The sequence below is a fragment of the Ursus americanus genome, chromosome 5, assembly GCF_024610735.1.
Source record: "Ursus americanus isolate L20-20 chromosome 5, mUrsAme1.1.p, whole genome shotgun sequence".
NCBI lineage: Eukaryota > Metazoa > Chordata > Mammalia > Carnivora > Ursidae > Ursus > Ursus americanus.
Genome location: NC_142131.1, coordinates 81,863,787 through 81,877,778, shown reverse-complemented (window position 1 = coordinate 81,877,778; position 13,992 = coordinate 81,863,787). Strand labels below are relative to the sequence as shown.

The following is a 13,992-nucleotide window of genomic DNA, read 5'->3' as shown; positions in this document are numbered from 1 at the left end:
AAAACCAGGAACCAAACTCCCAACTAAACAGAACAACTGAAAGTAACTGGATGGAAGGTTGGGGGGAGATGGGTTAAATAGGTGATGCAGATTGAGGAGTGAAATTGTTGTGATGAGCACTGGATGTTCAATGTGTGTTTTGAAACACTAAATACTACACCTGACAGTAGTATTTCACTATATGTTATCTCACTTGAATTTAAATAAAATCTTGATAAAAATAAACAATTTTAAAAATACAGTAAAATTATTATACACAAAAAAATGTGAAATACACAGTGGTGTCTGGTTTTCAAGTAAAATATTACAGTTACAGATATAATACATATAAAACTTTTCCTAGGAAATATCCCACAATCAGTTTTTGTACAAGCTTGAAATCTGGGGCAAATCAATGTAATGTTAGTCGTGACTTAAGGAAGCATACTGACTCAAACACTTTCTCAGGGCTTCCTTCACGTCACTGTTTCTCAGACTGTATATAACAGGGTTCAACAATGGGGTGAAGATAGTATAGAAAACCGACACTATTTTATCATAATTAGCTGACCTATAGGATTTGGGTCTCATGTAGATAGAAATAGCAGCTCCATAAAGGAGTCCCACCACACAGAGATGTGAGGAGCAGGTGGCAAAAGCCTTCTTGCGGGCTTCTCTAGAATGCATCTGGAGAACTGCTGCAAGGATGAGACTATAGGAAATCAGGATGAGAGAAAATGGGACCAGGAGCATTAGTACACAGCAAATGTACATCACATACTCAAAAACAACTGTGTCAGCACAAGCCAAACGCAGCAGAGTAGGAGCTTCACAGAAGAAATGGTCTATCTCATGTGCATCGCAGAATGGAAAATTCAGGGTAGCAGCTGCCTGCATGAGCCCATCAGCTGCTCCCAGGAACCAAGTCCCCGTAGTCATTCTCAGGCATAATTGCCAGCTCATGAGAACAGGGTATCTCAGTGGGTGGCACACAGCCACATAGCGGTCATAGGACATGGCTGCTAAGAGGAAGCACTCACCCCCTCCCAGAGTGAGGAAGATAAAGATCTGCAACCCACAGCCAGCAAGGGAGATAGTCTTCTTGCCAGTCAAGTAGTCAGCTGCCATTTTGGGTACAACGGTGGAGACCAGCATCATGTCCATGAGGGAGAGTTGGCTCAGTAGGAAGTACATGGGTGTGTGGAGCCGGGCATCCTGGTGAATCAGGAAAATCATGAGGGCATTGCCTACTAGAGATGTGAAGGCAATTGTCAGAACCATCACAAAGAGAAATAGGTGGGCTCCTGTGTGATTAAAGAGTCCTAGGAGAATGAAATCTGAGGTGGTGTTCCAGATGTTCATGATTTCAAACAGGAGTGACACTGCAAATGAAGAAACAGATGACAGAGCTTTCACCATTTACAATGCTCTATTTCAATTACACTTCTCATGAAAATAATCTGTGTGAAGCTGTTGAAATATATTCCCAATCTTTCATCTGTGATTTGCAAAGACTTTTTAACTTGCTCATAAAATTAATTTCACCTTTTTTCTTTTGATATTCATTATAAGCACTAGTCATTTTTAGTTTGCTTAATTATTATAATGAATAAAATTTCTTGATGAATTGAAGTAAGTTTTCAGCAGGTCTTGTGCTGTGTGATATCAACATAAAGGAAAATAAGTAGAATATTCCCTTTGTCATTGACATTTGTGTTTGCTTTTATCATGCATAATCAACATTCTTAGCAGCTGAATTAAATCAATGTGTTCAGTAATATAAACGCTATGCTCTTATTAATGAGGGCTATGCATTTCTAATATATCATGAAGTATTGAAACCAACCAAAATAGATAATATTCCTGAATTGATTAATCTGAGTAGGGATTTTAAATTTCCAAAGAAGAGAACCTACTTTCCAAAGTATAGGAACTAGAAGGAAGTAATCTGTAGATAGAGGCATAATTTGATTTGGAATTGTTAGTGTATTTAGTTTGATTTTATCAAGTTACACACTGAATATAATGATTACCATCTTAGAATATGTTCCCCAATGCAAGACTATGATACTAAATGCAATGTTTCATTAACTGTATAAAGGGATTTTGTATAATCACACTGTTTCTCCTGAAAATCACAGAGACAAGTTTATTGGGAAATGAGAAAATAAAACTTATTACTACCCAAAACAGAGATAAATTCATTTCTTCTTCAATCTCAAGAAAATCTAAATCTATAAAGGCATTTTCAACCCTGATCTGCTACTGAAACTGGTCTAGCTGGTTGAATGAATAGGATCATAACTGAAGAGATGAAGGTACTAATTCAATATCAGTGGTACGTTCTAATTCAATGCAATGGCATGGCAAGAGTCAACCTCTTCTGTGGTCATTCTATTTGCCCACAATTTACATGCACCTCTGATACTGGAACGCCAATCAAGACAGAGAAGAGAGTACACAAACCTCGCTCAATGCCTACCTCCGTTGCTTGAGCATCATCATTGCACTGGCAGCTTTATATACTTCAGCGTTTAGTTGGTTGTTTCAACATTAACATTATAGAAACACACTTCCTCCTCACTGCACTTCCCAACACTTTGTTGTCTGCACACCCTTGTATCTGTACACTTGCACTCTGCACACCTAGTAACTGTATATACTCCATAATTATGGATCTCTCTACTACTTTCCTGACACATCAAAACCCTCCTAACACATTTCTTTGGTTTGAAGAATTCTACTTCCATTATTCTAAACTCTCATTCTTGAAAAAATGATAAAACTTAACACTTGCTTAAAATCAATCTGTACTTTAATAACAGCACAGTGTTGGGTAAGTTTCTTAAAATAACATTTGCTATCATATTACCTATTTTTAAATAACTGTCACTACAATGACATTATGTACATTTACATTGTTCCCCAATGATCATCAATATATAATTCTAGCATTCTTCATAATCTAAAATTCAAACTATGTACCCATGAAAAAATTATTTCCTTTTTCTCCCTGTCCCTGGGATCTGGCAACCCCATTCTGCTATTCTGGCTCCATACAATGGACTTCTATAGGATCTTTAGATTAGTGGGATTACACAGAATGTGCCTTTTAGTGATTGACTTGTTTCACTTAAAAACATGTCCTCAACATTTGTTTTGTACCTTGCATCAGCTCTTACAGCCACTTTGGAAAACACCATGTAGGTCCCCTAAAAAGTTAAAAACTGAGCTACCTTATGATCCTGCAATTGCACTACTGAGTATTTACCCCAAAGATACAGACATAGTTAAGAGAAGGACCATATGCACCCCAGTGTTCATAGCAGCATTGTCCACAATAGCTAAATCGTGGAAGGAGCAGAGAATCCCTTCAACAGATGACTGGATTAAGAAGGTGTGGTCCATATATACAATGGAATATTACTCAGCTATCAAAAAGAATGATTTCTCAACATTTGCTGCAACATGGACGGGACTGGACGAGATAATGCTAAGTAAAATAAGTCAAGCAGAGAAAGACAATTATCATATGGTTTCTGTCATCTATGGAACATAAGAACTAGGAAGATCGGTAGGAGAGGGAAGGGAAGAATGAAGGGGGAGTAAACAGAAGGAGGAATGAACCACAAGAGACTATGGACACTGGGAAACAAACTAAGGGCTTCAGAGGGGAGGGGGTAGGGGATTGGGATAGGCCAGTGATGGGTATTAAGGAGAGCACATATTGCATGGTGCACTGGGTGTTATACACAAATAATGAATCATGGAACACTACATCAGAATCTAAAGATATACTGTATGGTGACTAACATAACATAATAAAAATTATTACATAAAAAAAGAATTTCCTTCCATTCTACGGTGATAATACTCTTTTATATACATATACAATAATTTTTATAACACAATCCATCTATGGAAATTTAGGCTGCTATCATTCACTTTATTGCATATTTAAGGATTTTAATGGATTTTTGATTTTTTAAAATTTTTATCATGTGAACAGATATAGCTTAATAATTCAGCAATTTGAGCTAGTTTTCCCCCCTTTGTATACATTCAAGAGAGATTAATTTAGAGAATCATTACAAACATTTTAGCAAATACTTTTTCGTATGATACTTTTCTGGTGAAGTTTATAATTTTGGGTTTCTTTTTAATTTAGAATTAGTAGTGTTTAACTTTTGAAAGGAGATATGATATGTATCTATGCATTATTATAAGGTGAAATATATGTGTAAAACTTCATCATTGTGGATCTAATTCTCTAGTCAACATGCTATTTGTCTATAGTATTTACTAGTAAAATCAACTAAAGGTGTCACTTAAATAAAATCAGTGGTAGGAAATTATATTTTTCCAAGAAGTAATAAGGTTAAACTATTTCTTGTATTAAAATTCATAACAATATTATACAGAGGTACAATTTTTACAAATTAAAATGTTAGTAAATTTACACAAAGTAGATACCTCAGGGTCATTCTAACTACTTGACTATGCATACGAAGTGGTTGAGAATCCAGAGGAGAAATTAATTTAACCTGCAAATAAAATATCTAAAATGTCATTAGGTGGAGGAGAGAAAGTTAATTTACTTTAAGTTGCAAAATAATATATTTTCAATGATAACAGAGTATATATACATTCCTCTTTTATTCTCAGTGTAAAAACAAAATTTAGAGCACACTGACAACATTCACATTGTTTTTCCTGATCCTAATTGACCAAACAAATTAAAGGCTGCATTTTTCGTTCAGATTATTAGCATGATCAGACTGTTCTGTTAAAAATAATATAGTAACAGCTAAATCCTCTATGTGACTGAATTGACAATTTACTGCAAGTGTACTACCTTATGTTTGCATCAGCTAGAATACATCTTACTTATTCACATTTTGGGATAGATAAAAAAGTACTTTTATTTATAAATCCACATAGAAAACGTAATGGGAATTTGGATTTTGTGGAGTTCAGACTGATAAACAAATGACTAAATATTAGAGATAACTGTGACCTACTCACATAGATAAAAGGATGACTTCCACAAGCTGGAAATGTATCCTCTCTGAGCTCAGTCATCCTAATGCATCTCTTTGGGAGGAGGAAGGATCTTCTAGTCTGGCAGCATCAAACTCACTCATATCACTGTCTCCAGTGCCCTACTAAGGGGTGTGGCCTATTAACATCTTTTGCTAAAAATAGTATTTTATTAGACTAGCAGACCTGCATAAGTCTGAATCTTTGGATGACAAAAAATGTTCCATTTTCAAGCATTTTAAAGATTCCCAGATTGCTACATTCTTTCAGAAAGTCATCATTCATCAAAATTAAAATAAGAGAGGGGCTCCTAGGTGGTGTAGTCAGTTAAGCCTCTGGCTCTTTGTTTTGGCTCAAGTTATGATTTCAGGGTCATGATAAGGACCCACCTCAGGTTCCACACTCAGTGCAGAGTCTGGTAGAGATTCTTTCTCCCTCTCTCTTTGTCCCTGCCCCTGCTCACTCTGTCTCTCTCACTCTAAAATGAATAAATAAATCTTTTAAAAATTAGGTAAGAGATAATAATCTACAAGCAAAAGTAAAATGTGAATAATGTCCATGAAAAGGGATGATTTAAAAATACGCAAAGTAGTGAATTAAAGTGATACTTGCACTACTTGTTAAACTTTGATGGATGAGATTTCAGAGTGCAATATTGGAAGATTAACTTTTGTTGAAGACTGTAATTAAAATAAAGAAGTCCATGATAGGATTTAGCTATTTTTTTTCTAATTAAACATAATTTGATTGCTGTATTATGTTTGTTAGCTTGTATCTTTATGATTTCAGTTTATTTTATGTTTCCCAGTAAGTTACAAAATCTATGATCATAACAACAAGAGACCAGAATGCACTGATTGTGTCAAGCACTTTGCAATTGGATTCCATATGAATTGTTTTAAAATAATTTGTTACTGTTTGTACTATATATTTAGGTTTCCAAGCAAACCTTGGTACTTGGCTACATTTTTACCATGCAATATGCCTTGGCTTGCCAAAGAATATATATTTAAGAATAGGTGATGGATTAAGGAGTAAATTTGTGATGAGCACCAGGTGTTGTAATGAGATGTTGAATCATGATATTGTATACCTGAAACTAATGTTCCACTGTATGTCAGCTAACTGGAATTTAAAAGCAACTTTAAGAAAGAATATATGAATGAATCATACTCATAATTATAAAATTAAAAAAAATCTCATGGGATCGTTGATGGAAAACACTGTCTCTGTACAACTGTGAGATAATATAATTGCTTAATTCATGTGAGCTGTGAGAAGTGTCATTTATTTGTTTTGGAGGGAAGCACATTGTAGATTTCAGTTAAACTTCTGCCTTGGGTGTTAAATTCTATCAAAGTGACAAATACAGCTCTGATTTAGAATATTATTGACCACCTGAGTGAAAACTACAGTAAGTAAAGCTATATTATTTTTGGGGGAAAAAACTACAGGCTCCAAGCTGAGTCTGAAGTACATTATAGACAATAGTATATCAAGTTTCAAGTAAGACTTTCTGCAACAGTGGAAAAATAATTTTCGGTAAATATTTATATTTTTCTCTTTTGAACTCTACTGTGCCTCAGATGAAAAGGCTGTCAAAGCAATGCTCTAGAAAAACAGGGTGCCACTGACTGGTGTGGCAAATAGACTGTGTGCTACTCAGGAACAGATAAACTTGATGGAGAGGAGGAAAGGCACATAACATTCAGAACTCTGTAAGAAAATTACAATGAAATTTCAATGAACCTGGGCACCTAAATTGAGATTAATTTAGGGTTTTTTATAAGTGTGTGAGAATAATTGTGGGAAACCATAAGAGGTTGTAACAGACCTCCATTTTAGCAATAACAAGTTTTGCCACCATTCTCCTCTGCAAGCATGCAGGGATGGAGAAGATTCCAGACTACATCTAGACAGCCTGTGTGGAAAACACCTTACAACAGGTGCTTTGACCCAGCCAAACAGCAGATACAGAAAGCCACAAAGCAGAGGGGATGAAGCAAAGGAAATAAACATTCTTCTTTTTTTTTTTTTTTTAAATCCAAGCCCAAGAGGCACACTTACAAGAATGATATTAGCATGTGGGAAGTTTACTGGGGTAGTATTCTAAGGATCAATGCCCATGAAATAAACGAAGCAGAATTGACTACAGGGAGATGTTGAACTGGGAGGCAGACCCAAACATGTTCTCAGCTACCTTGAGTGGAATTCTGAGATGGTCCTTCCATGTGTTCTTCCTGCAATAGGGCCCCCCACAGAAGTGCTCCTCAAAAGGGACCTGCCACCAAGAAGGGATCATGACCTCAGGTTTGGCGGTTTTACTCAACCAAGATCAATGCTTCCACTCCTGATAGCCAGAACAACAAGTACTTCAGTCCTGTAAGGATAAGGGGAGTATAGGACACACAGTCATGCAAGGTACACTCTATGAGCTACACTCCATCAGAAGTCAGAGGGAAGGAGACTCTTGGATGCCATCACACAGCTTGGCTTTCTGTAGCACAGTGGTGTGGCTCATGTGATGGAGTGCACAGGATACATCTAGCAAGAATGAGCAGTTCAATAAATATGTACATTCCTTCCAGTATAAAGATACAGAGAAGCTTGGCATTTTCCCACAAGGAAAATGCTGGCATGAGGAGCCCAAAACATCTGCTGGCAAGTCTAGTTTTTGGTTTTAGACCAACTACTAATATGTCTCTGATGAAAGCATCATTCCAGAACTGGGAACCTGGATCTCTATCCAAAGAGCAAAGGTCGATGTGATGGATAGCACATATTTCCCATATGGTTCAAGTGTAAAGGGAAGAGTAATCCATTATAGAAGGTTGTCCCCTTGTCTCAGCTCAGACTATGCATCCAACAGCTCTCAAAAGATCTCAGGATTTTTGATTTCCCTAGTGTGTCCTTGCACTGCACTATGGATTTGACTGTGTTCCTCCAAATTACTCTGATCTGCATTATAGGCCAAATGTAATAGGCTTAGGAATTAGGTCTTTAGAGAGTTCATCATGTTATTTATTATTTATTTATTTATTTATTTATTTATTTATTTATTTATTTATTTTTATGTATTTATTTATCTGTTTTGTTTATTCATTAATTTTTTATGAATTACTCTTTTTATTTGAAGTTGAGTATAATTGACAAAGTGCTACAGTAGTTTCAGGTGTAAAACGTAGTGATTTGACTAGTTTTTACAGTATGCTATGTTCACAAGTGTAGCTACAATCATTCCCATTACACACCTATCAAAATATCATTGACTGCATTTCTTCTGCTGTGCTTTTATTCTGTGATGTCTTCATTCAATGACTGGAAGCCTGTATCTCACATTCTTATTCAGTCTTTTGCCCAACCCCCACTCAATTTCACTCTATAACCATTAGTGTCTTCTCTGCATTTATGTCTTATTCTGGATTTATTTTTATTCATCTCTTTCTAGGTTCCACTTACGAGTGGAATGATAGTGTATTTGTCTTTCTCAGTTTGATTGGTTTCACTTAGCACAACAGCCTCTACATCTATCCATGTTGTCTCAAGTGGCATGATCTCATCCTTTTCTTATGTCTGAATGATATTTCAGTGTGTGTGTGTGTGTGTGTGTGTGTATGCATGTGTGTATGTGTGTGTGTGTGTGTGTGCATGTGTGCTGTGTGTTCCACATCCTGTTTAGCATTTTGTGTATTAGGCTACACCCAGATCTTGACTATTTTAAATAATGCGACGATAGGAGTCATGTTTTGCATATCTTTTCAAATTAATGTTTTAATTTTCTTTGGGCAATGCCCAATAGTGCATTTATTGGATTGTATGTTATTTCTATTATTAAGATGGAACCTCCATTGGGTTCCTCAGTGCCTGCCCCAATTTGCATTGCCACCAACAGGGTTTGAGACTTCCTTTTTCTGCATTGCCTTGCCAACACTATCTGTTTCTTGTCTTTTTGATTCCAGACATTCTGAGAAGTGTGACACCCATTTGGGTTTTTATTTCCACATCCCTGATGTTAATAATGTTGAGCATGTTTTCTTCTATGTTGGCCATGTGTAGATCTCTATGTCATCCTGGGGAAAAAAAAAAAAATATCTGTTCAGGTCCTCTGGCCATGTGTAATCAGATGATTTGTTGTTTTCATTTTAAGTTGTATAAATACGAATTTTTTACCCTTTTTGAATATTAACCCCTTAATGCATGTATAATTTGGAAAAGGGTTAACCCATTCATAAGTTGTTTTTTGTTTTGTTTTGTTTTGTTTTGTTTGTTTCTGTTCTTGTTTCATTGCTGTTTTCCTTCACTGTCCCAAAATGATTATTTTCCTAAATGGATTTCAAAGAAATTACTACTGATGTTATCTTCTAGGACTTTTATTGTTGCTTGTCTCCCATTTAAGCCCTTAATCCATTTTGATTTGCTTTTTGTGTATTGTGTTAGAATTTTTTTCCATTGTATATATGGACCACATCTTTTTTTATAATAATATTTTTTATTATATTATGTTATTCACCATATGTTACATCCCTGGTTTTTGAAGTAAAGTTCGATGATTCATTAGTTGTGTATAACACCCAGTGCACCATGTGATACACACCCTCCTTACTACCCATCACCAACTTATCCCATTTCCCCATGCCCCTCCCCTATGAAGCCCTCAGTTTGTTTCTTAGAGTCCATAGTCTCCCATGCTTCATTCCTCTTCTGATTACCCCCCTTTCTTTATTCCTTTTTTTCTCCTACCGATCTTCCTAGTTCTTATGTTCCATAGATGAGAGAAACCATATGATAATTGTCTTTCTCTGCTGGACTTATTTCACTTAGCATTATCTCCTCCAGTGCCGTCCATGTGGCAGCAAATGTTGAGAAATCATTCTTTTTGATAGCTGAGTAATATTCCATTTTATATATGGACCACATCTTCTTAATCCAGTCATCTGTTGAAGGGCATCTCAGCTCCTTCCACAATTTAGCTATTGTGGACAATGCTGCTATGAACATTGGGGTGCATATGGCCCTTCTCTTCACTACTTCTGTATCTTTGGGGTAAATACCCAGTAGTGCAATGGCTGGATCACAAGGTAGCTCAATTTTTAACTTTCTAAGGGACCTCCACACTGTTTTCCAGAGTGGCTGTACCAACTTGCATTCCCACCAACAATGTAGGAGGGATCCCCTTTCTCCACATCCTCTCCAACAATTGTTGTTTCTTGCCTTGTCAATTTTTGCCATTCTAACTGGCATAAGGTGGTATTTTAGTGTGGTTTTGATTTGAATTTCCCTGATGGCTAATGATTTTGAACATTTTTTTCATGTGTCTGTTAGCCATTTGTATGTCTTACTTCTTTTTTTTTAATTTTTTATTTTTATTTATTTATTTTTTATGTAATGTTTGATGATTCATTAGTTGAATATAACACCCAATTCACCATGCAATTTGTGCCCTCCTTACTACCCATCACCAGCCTATCCTATTCCCCCACCCCCCTCCCCTCTGAAGCCCTCAGTTTGTTTCTTAGAGTCTTACTTCTAATAATGATTTGTTCAAGTCTCTACTGTTTTCTATGTATAGTATTCTGTAGCCTGCGACTGGTGGCAGTTTAACTCCTCCCTACCAATCTGGATAACTTTTGTTTCTTTTTCTTGTCTGATTGCTGTGGCTAAGACATCTAGTACTATGTTGGCAAGGAAGTACCATAGTGGATATGCTTGTCGTGTTCCAGATCTTTGAAAAAGAGCTTGGGTTTTCACAATTGAGTATGATATTAGCTGTTTTGTCATGGTTGCCATTGTTTACTTGTTCATTTTTATATGTGGTGCTTGATATGTTGTGGTATGTTCCCTCTAAACTCACTTTGTTTAGTTTTCTTATGAATGGATGCTTTTATTATGAATGAATTTTGCTATATGCTTTTTTCCTGCTGAGGTGATCATTTGATTTTTACACTATGTTTTGTTGACTTGTTATCTCATGTTGGTTGATTTGCAAATATTGAACAGTACTATCCCTGGATTAAATTCCACTTGATCCTGGTGAGTGATCATTTTTACACATTGTTAAATGTGAATTGTTAATGTTTTCTTGGGGACTTTTGTATTGGTGTTCATCAATAATATTAGCCTATTGTTTTCTTTTCTTTTTTTTAAAATAATTTTCTTTATCTCTACTCGGTATCAGGGTAATCCTGGCCTGATAGAATGAATTTGTAATTTTTACACTTCCTCTTATATTTTTTGAAATAGAATATATATTAACTGCTCTCTAAATGTTTGTTAGCATTCACCTATGAAGCCAATGATTCATGGACCTTCATTTGTTGGGAGATATTTTTTTTGTTTACTTTTTAATGTTAATTTTTTGTTTTTTTATTTTGAGCATAGTTGACACACAACGTTACCTTAGTTTTAGGTGTACACCATAGTAATTTGACAAGATTATACTTTATGTTATGTACACCATGATTGTAGTTACCATCTGTCCCTATACATTGCTGTTATAATATAATTAACTATACTCCTCATGATGTGTCTTTTATTCCCATACTTAATTCATTCCATAATGCATATCTCCCTTTCCAATTCATCCATTTAGCCCAATCCCCTTCCCCCGCCCATCCTACAAATAGAAATACTATGTGATCCAATAATTCCAGTATTTCCTATATACAAGAAGAAAGAAAATACCAATTTGAAACGATATATGGACTCCTCTATTTATTGCAGCATTATTTACTATACCCAGGATTTGGAAGCAATCCAAGTGTCTATCAATATAGACAGATAAGGGAGATGTGGAATATATATAGATCAATATAGATAGACACAGATATAGACATGATTTCCAGGTTTTTTGTTTGTTACTTTATTTTTTTTGTATGATTTTGATTACTATTTCAATTCTGTTACTAATAATAAATTCAAATTTTCTATTTCTCCTTATTCAGTTTTGGAAGATTGTTTTTAGGGATCTATTCATTTCTTTTATGTCATCAAAGTTGATTCCATATGTTATTGCCTAGTAGTCTCTTATAGTTATTTTTATTTCTCTGATGTTGATTGTTATTTCCTCTCTTTAGTTTCTGATTGTATGCATTTGTGTTTTCTTTTTTTTGTTTGATGAGTCTGAGTACAGTATTCATAGTTTTACTTATCTTTTCAATGAAGAAGCTTTGATTATATTAATCGTTTATTATGTATAATTTATTTCTGCTCTGATACTTATTTCATACCTTACTGTTTTCACCTTTGTTTTTTTTTTTTTCTTTTTCTAGTTCTTTAAGGTGTAGCTAGTTCTGTAAGGTGTTCCTTACACTTTTTTATTATAATTTAATAAAATATAATTATATTTTTATAATTTATTTCTTCTCTGATACTTATTTCATTCCTTCCTGTTTTCACCTTTGTTTTGTTTTGTTTTGTTTCATTTTTCTTTTTCTAGTTCTTTAAGGTGTAGCTAGTTTTGTAAGGTGTTCCTTACACTTTTTAAATTTAAATTTAATTAATGAACATATAATACATTATTACTTTTTGATGCAATGTTCAATGTTTAATTAGTTATGTATAACACCTCATGCTCATCACATCACATTTCTTCCTTAATGTCCATCACCCAGTTATCCTATCCCTCCAACTACCTTCCTTTCCACAACCCTCAGTTTGTTTCCCAGAGTTAAGAGTCTCGTGGTTTCTCTCCCTTTCTGATTTTTTTCTTGTTCAGTTTTCCTTCCCTGTTGCTATGATCACCTGTGATATTCCTAATATTACACATATGAGTGAAAATATATGATCATTTTCTTTCTCTGCTTGACTTATTTCACTTAGCATAATCCCCTCCAGTTCCAACCATGTCAGTATAAATGGTAGGTATTCATCCTTTCTGATGGCTGAGTAATATCCCATTGTATTATTAACCATATCTTCTTTAGCCATTCATTTGTTGAAAGACATCACAGCTCCTTTCACAGTTTGGATATGGTAGTCATTGCTGCTGTGAACACTGGGGTGCATGTGCTCCTTCTTTTCACTACATCTGTATCTTTGGGGTACATACTCAGTAGTGCAATTGCTGGGTTGTAGGGTAGCTCTATTTTTGACTTCCTGAGGAACCTCCATACTATTTTCAAGAGTGGCTGTATCAGTGTGCATTCCTACCAAGAGTGTGAGAAAGTTCCCCTTTCTCCACATCCTCACCAACAATTGCTTTTTCCTGTCTTGTTAGTTTCAGCTGTTCTAACTGGTGTAAGGTGGTATCTCATTGTGGTTTAGATTTGTATTTCCCTGAGGACAAGTGATTTGAGCATTTTTTCATGTGTCAGTTGGCCATTTGTATGTCTTCTTTTGAGAAATGTCTGTTCATGTCTTCCACCTGAAAGGATTTTTGAAAGCCAAAAGCAGTAAGACCATAGATACCTAAACTATTATTTTAATGATACATTAACAGTATCTTAATTGTAATTATGCACATCATTTTTTCTCAGATATATATGGAACAATTTTTTTTGGTTTATTTTATGGTTTTTCATCTCCCTGCTATAAAATGGGTAGAATTTGATGGTAATTGATAAACATTGCCTCCAAGTTAATCTTTTCTTCTTTGTTTTTTATATATTGGGTGATATATGTTTATGTATTTGTAAATATATACTTATATGTTATATTATATATATATATATATATATATATATATATTCAAAGTATTTAAAACAATAATGAGTTACTTATTTCTCTACATATAAACATATTAAGATCAAGTCTTTTCCAAAGCTGGACTGGAACATTATGACACCTAGGCCATTTAATTAGCTTTAAATGTCTAGGAGAAAATTAAGGAAATATCTAGTGGGTAATCTACGGAACTGCTAACAGATATTTTAGAATACGTGACATTAAATAACTGTAGACATTATTTGAATACATCAAATGTGTCAGTGAATTTAACAAAAATATCATTGGGTCACTGTACAATGCTAGATATAA

At 34.9% G+C, this 13,992-nt stretch overlaps 1 protein-coding gene across 1 annotated transcript; it reads right to left on the bottom strand.

Annotated features, from left to right (window-relative positions):
• Positions 1–402: 402 nt before the first annotated feature.
• LOC123780186 (olfactory receptor 2T8-like) lies at positions 403–1,398 on the bottom strand. The gene has a single exon (XM_045778975.2). It carries the CDS (start codon positions 1,396–1,398, stop codon positions 403–405), a length of 996 nt encoding a protein of 331 aa, XP_045634931.2.
• Between the last annotated feature and the right edge of the window lie 12,594 nt (positions 1,399–13,992).

Bases quoted from the DNA above. Each gene is read 5' to 3' on its own strand.
- LOC123780186 (XM_045778975.2), bottom strand. From the start codon at position 1,398: ATGGTGAAAGCTCTGTCATCTGTTTCTTCATTTGCAGTGTCACTCCTG.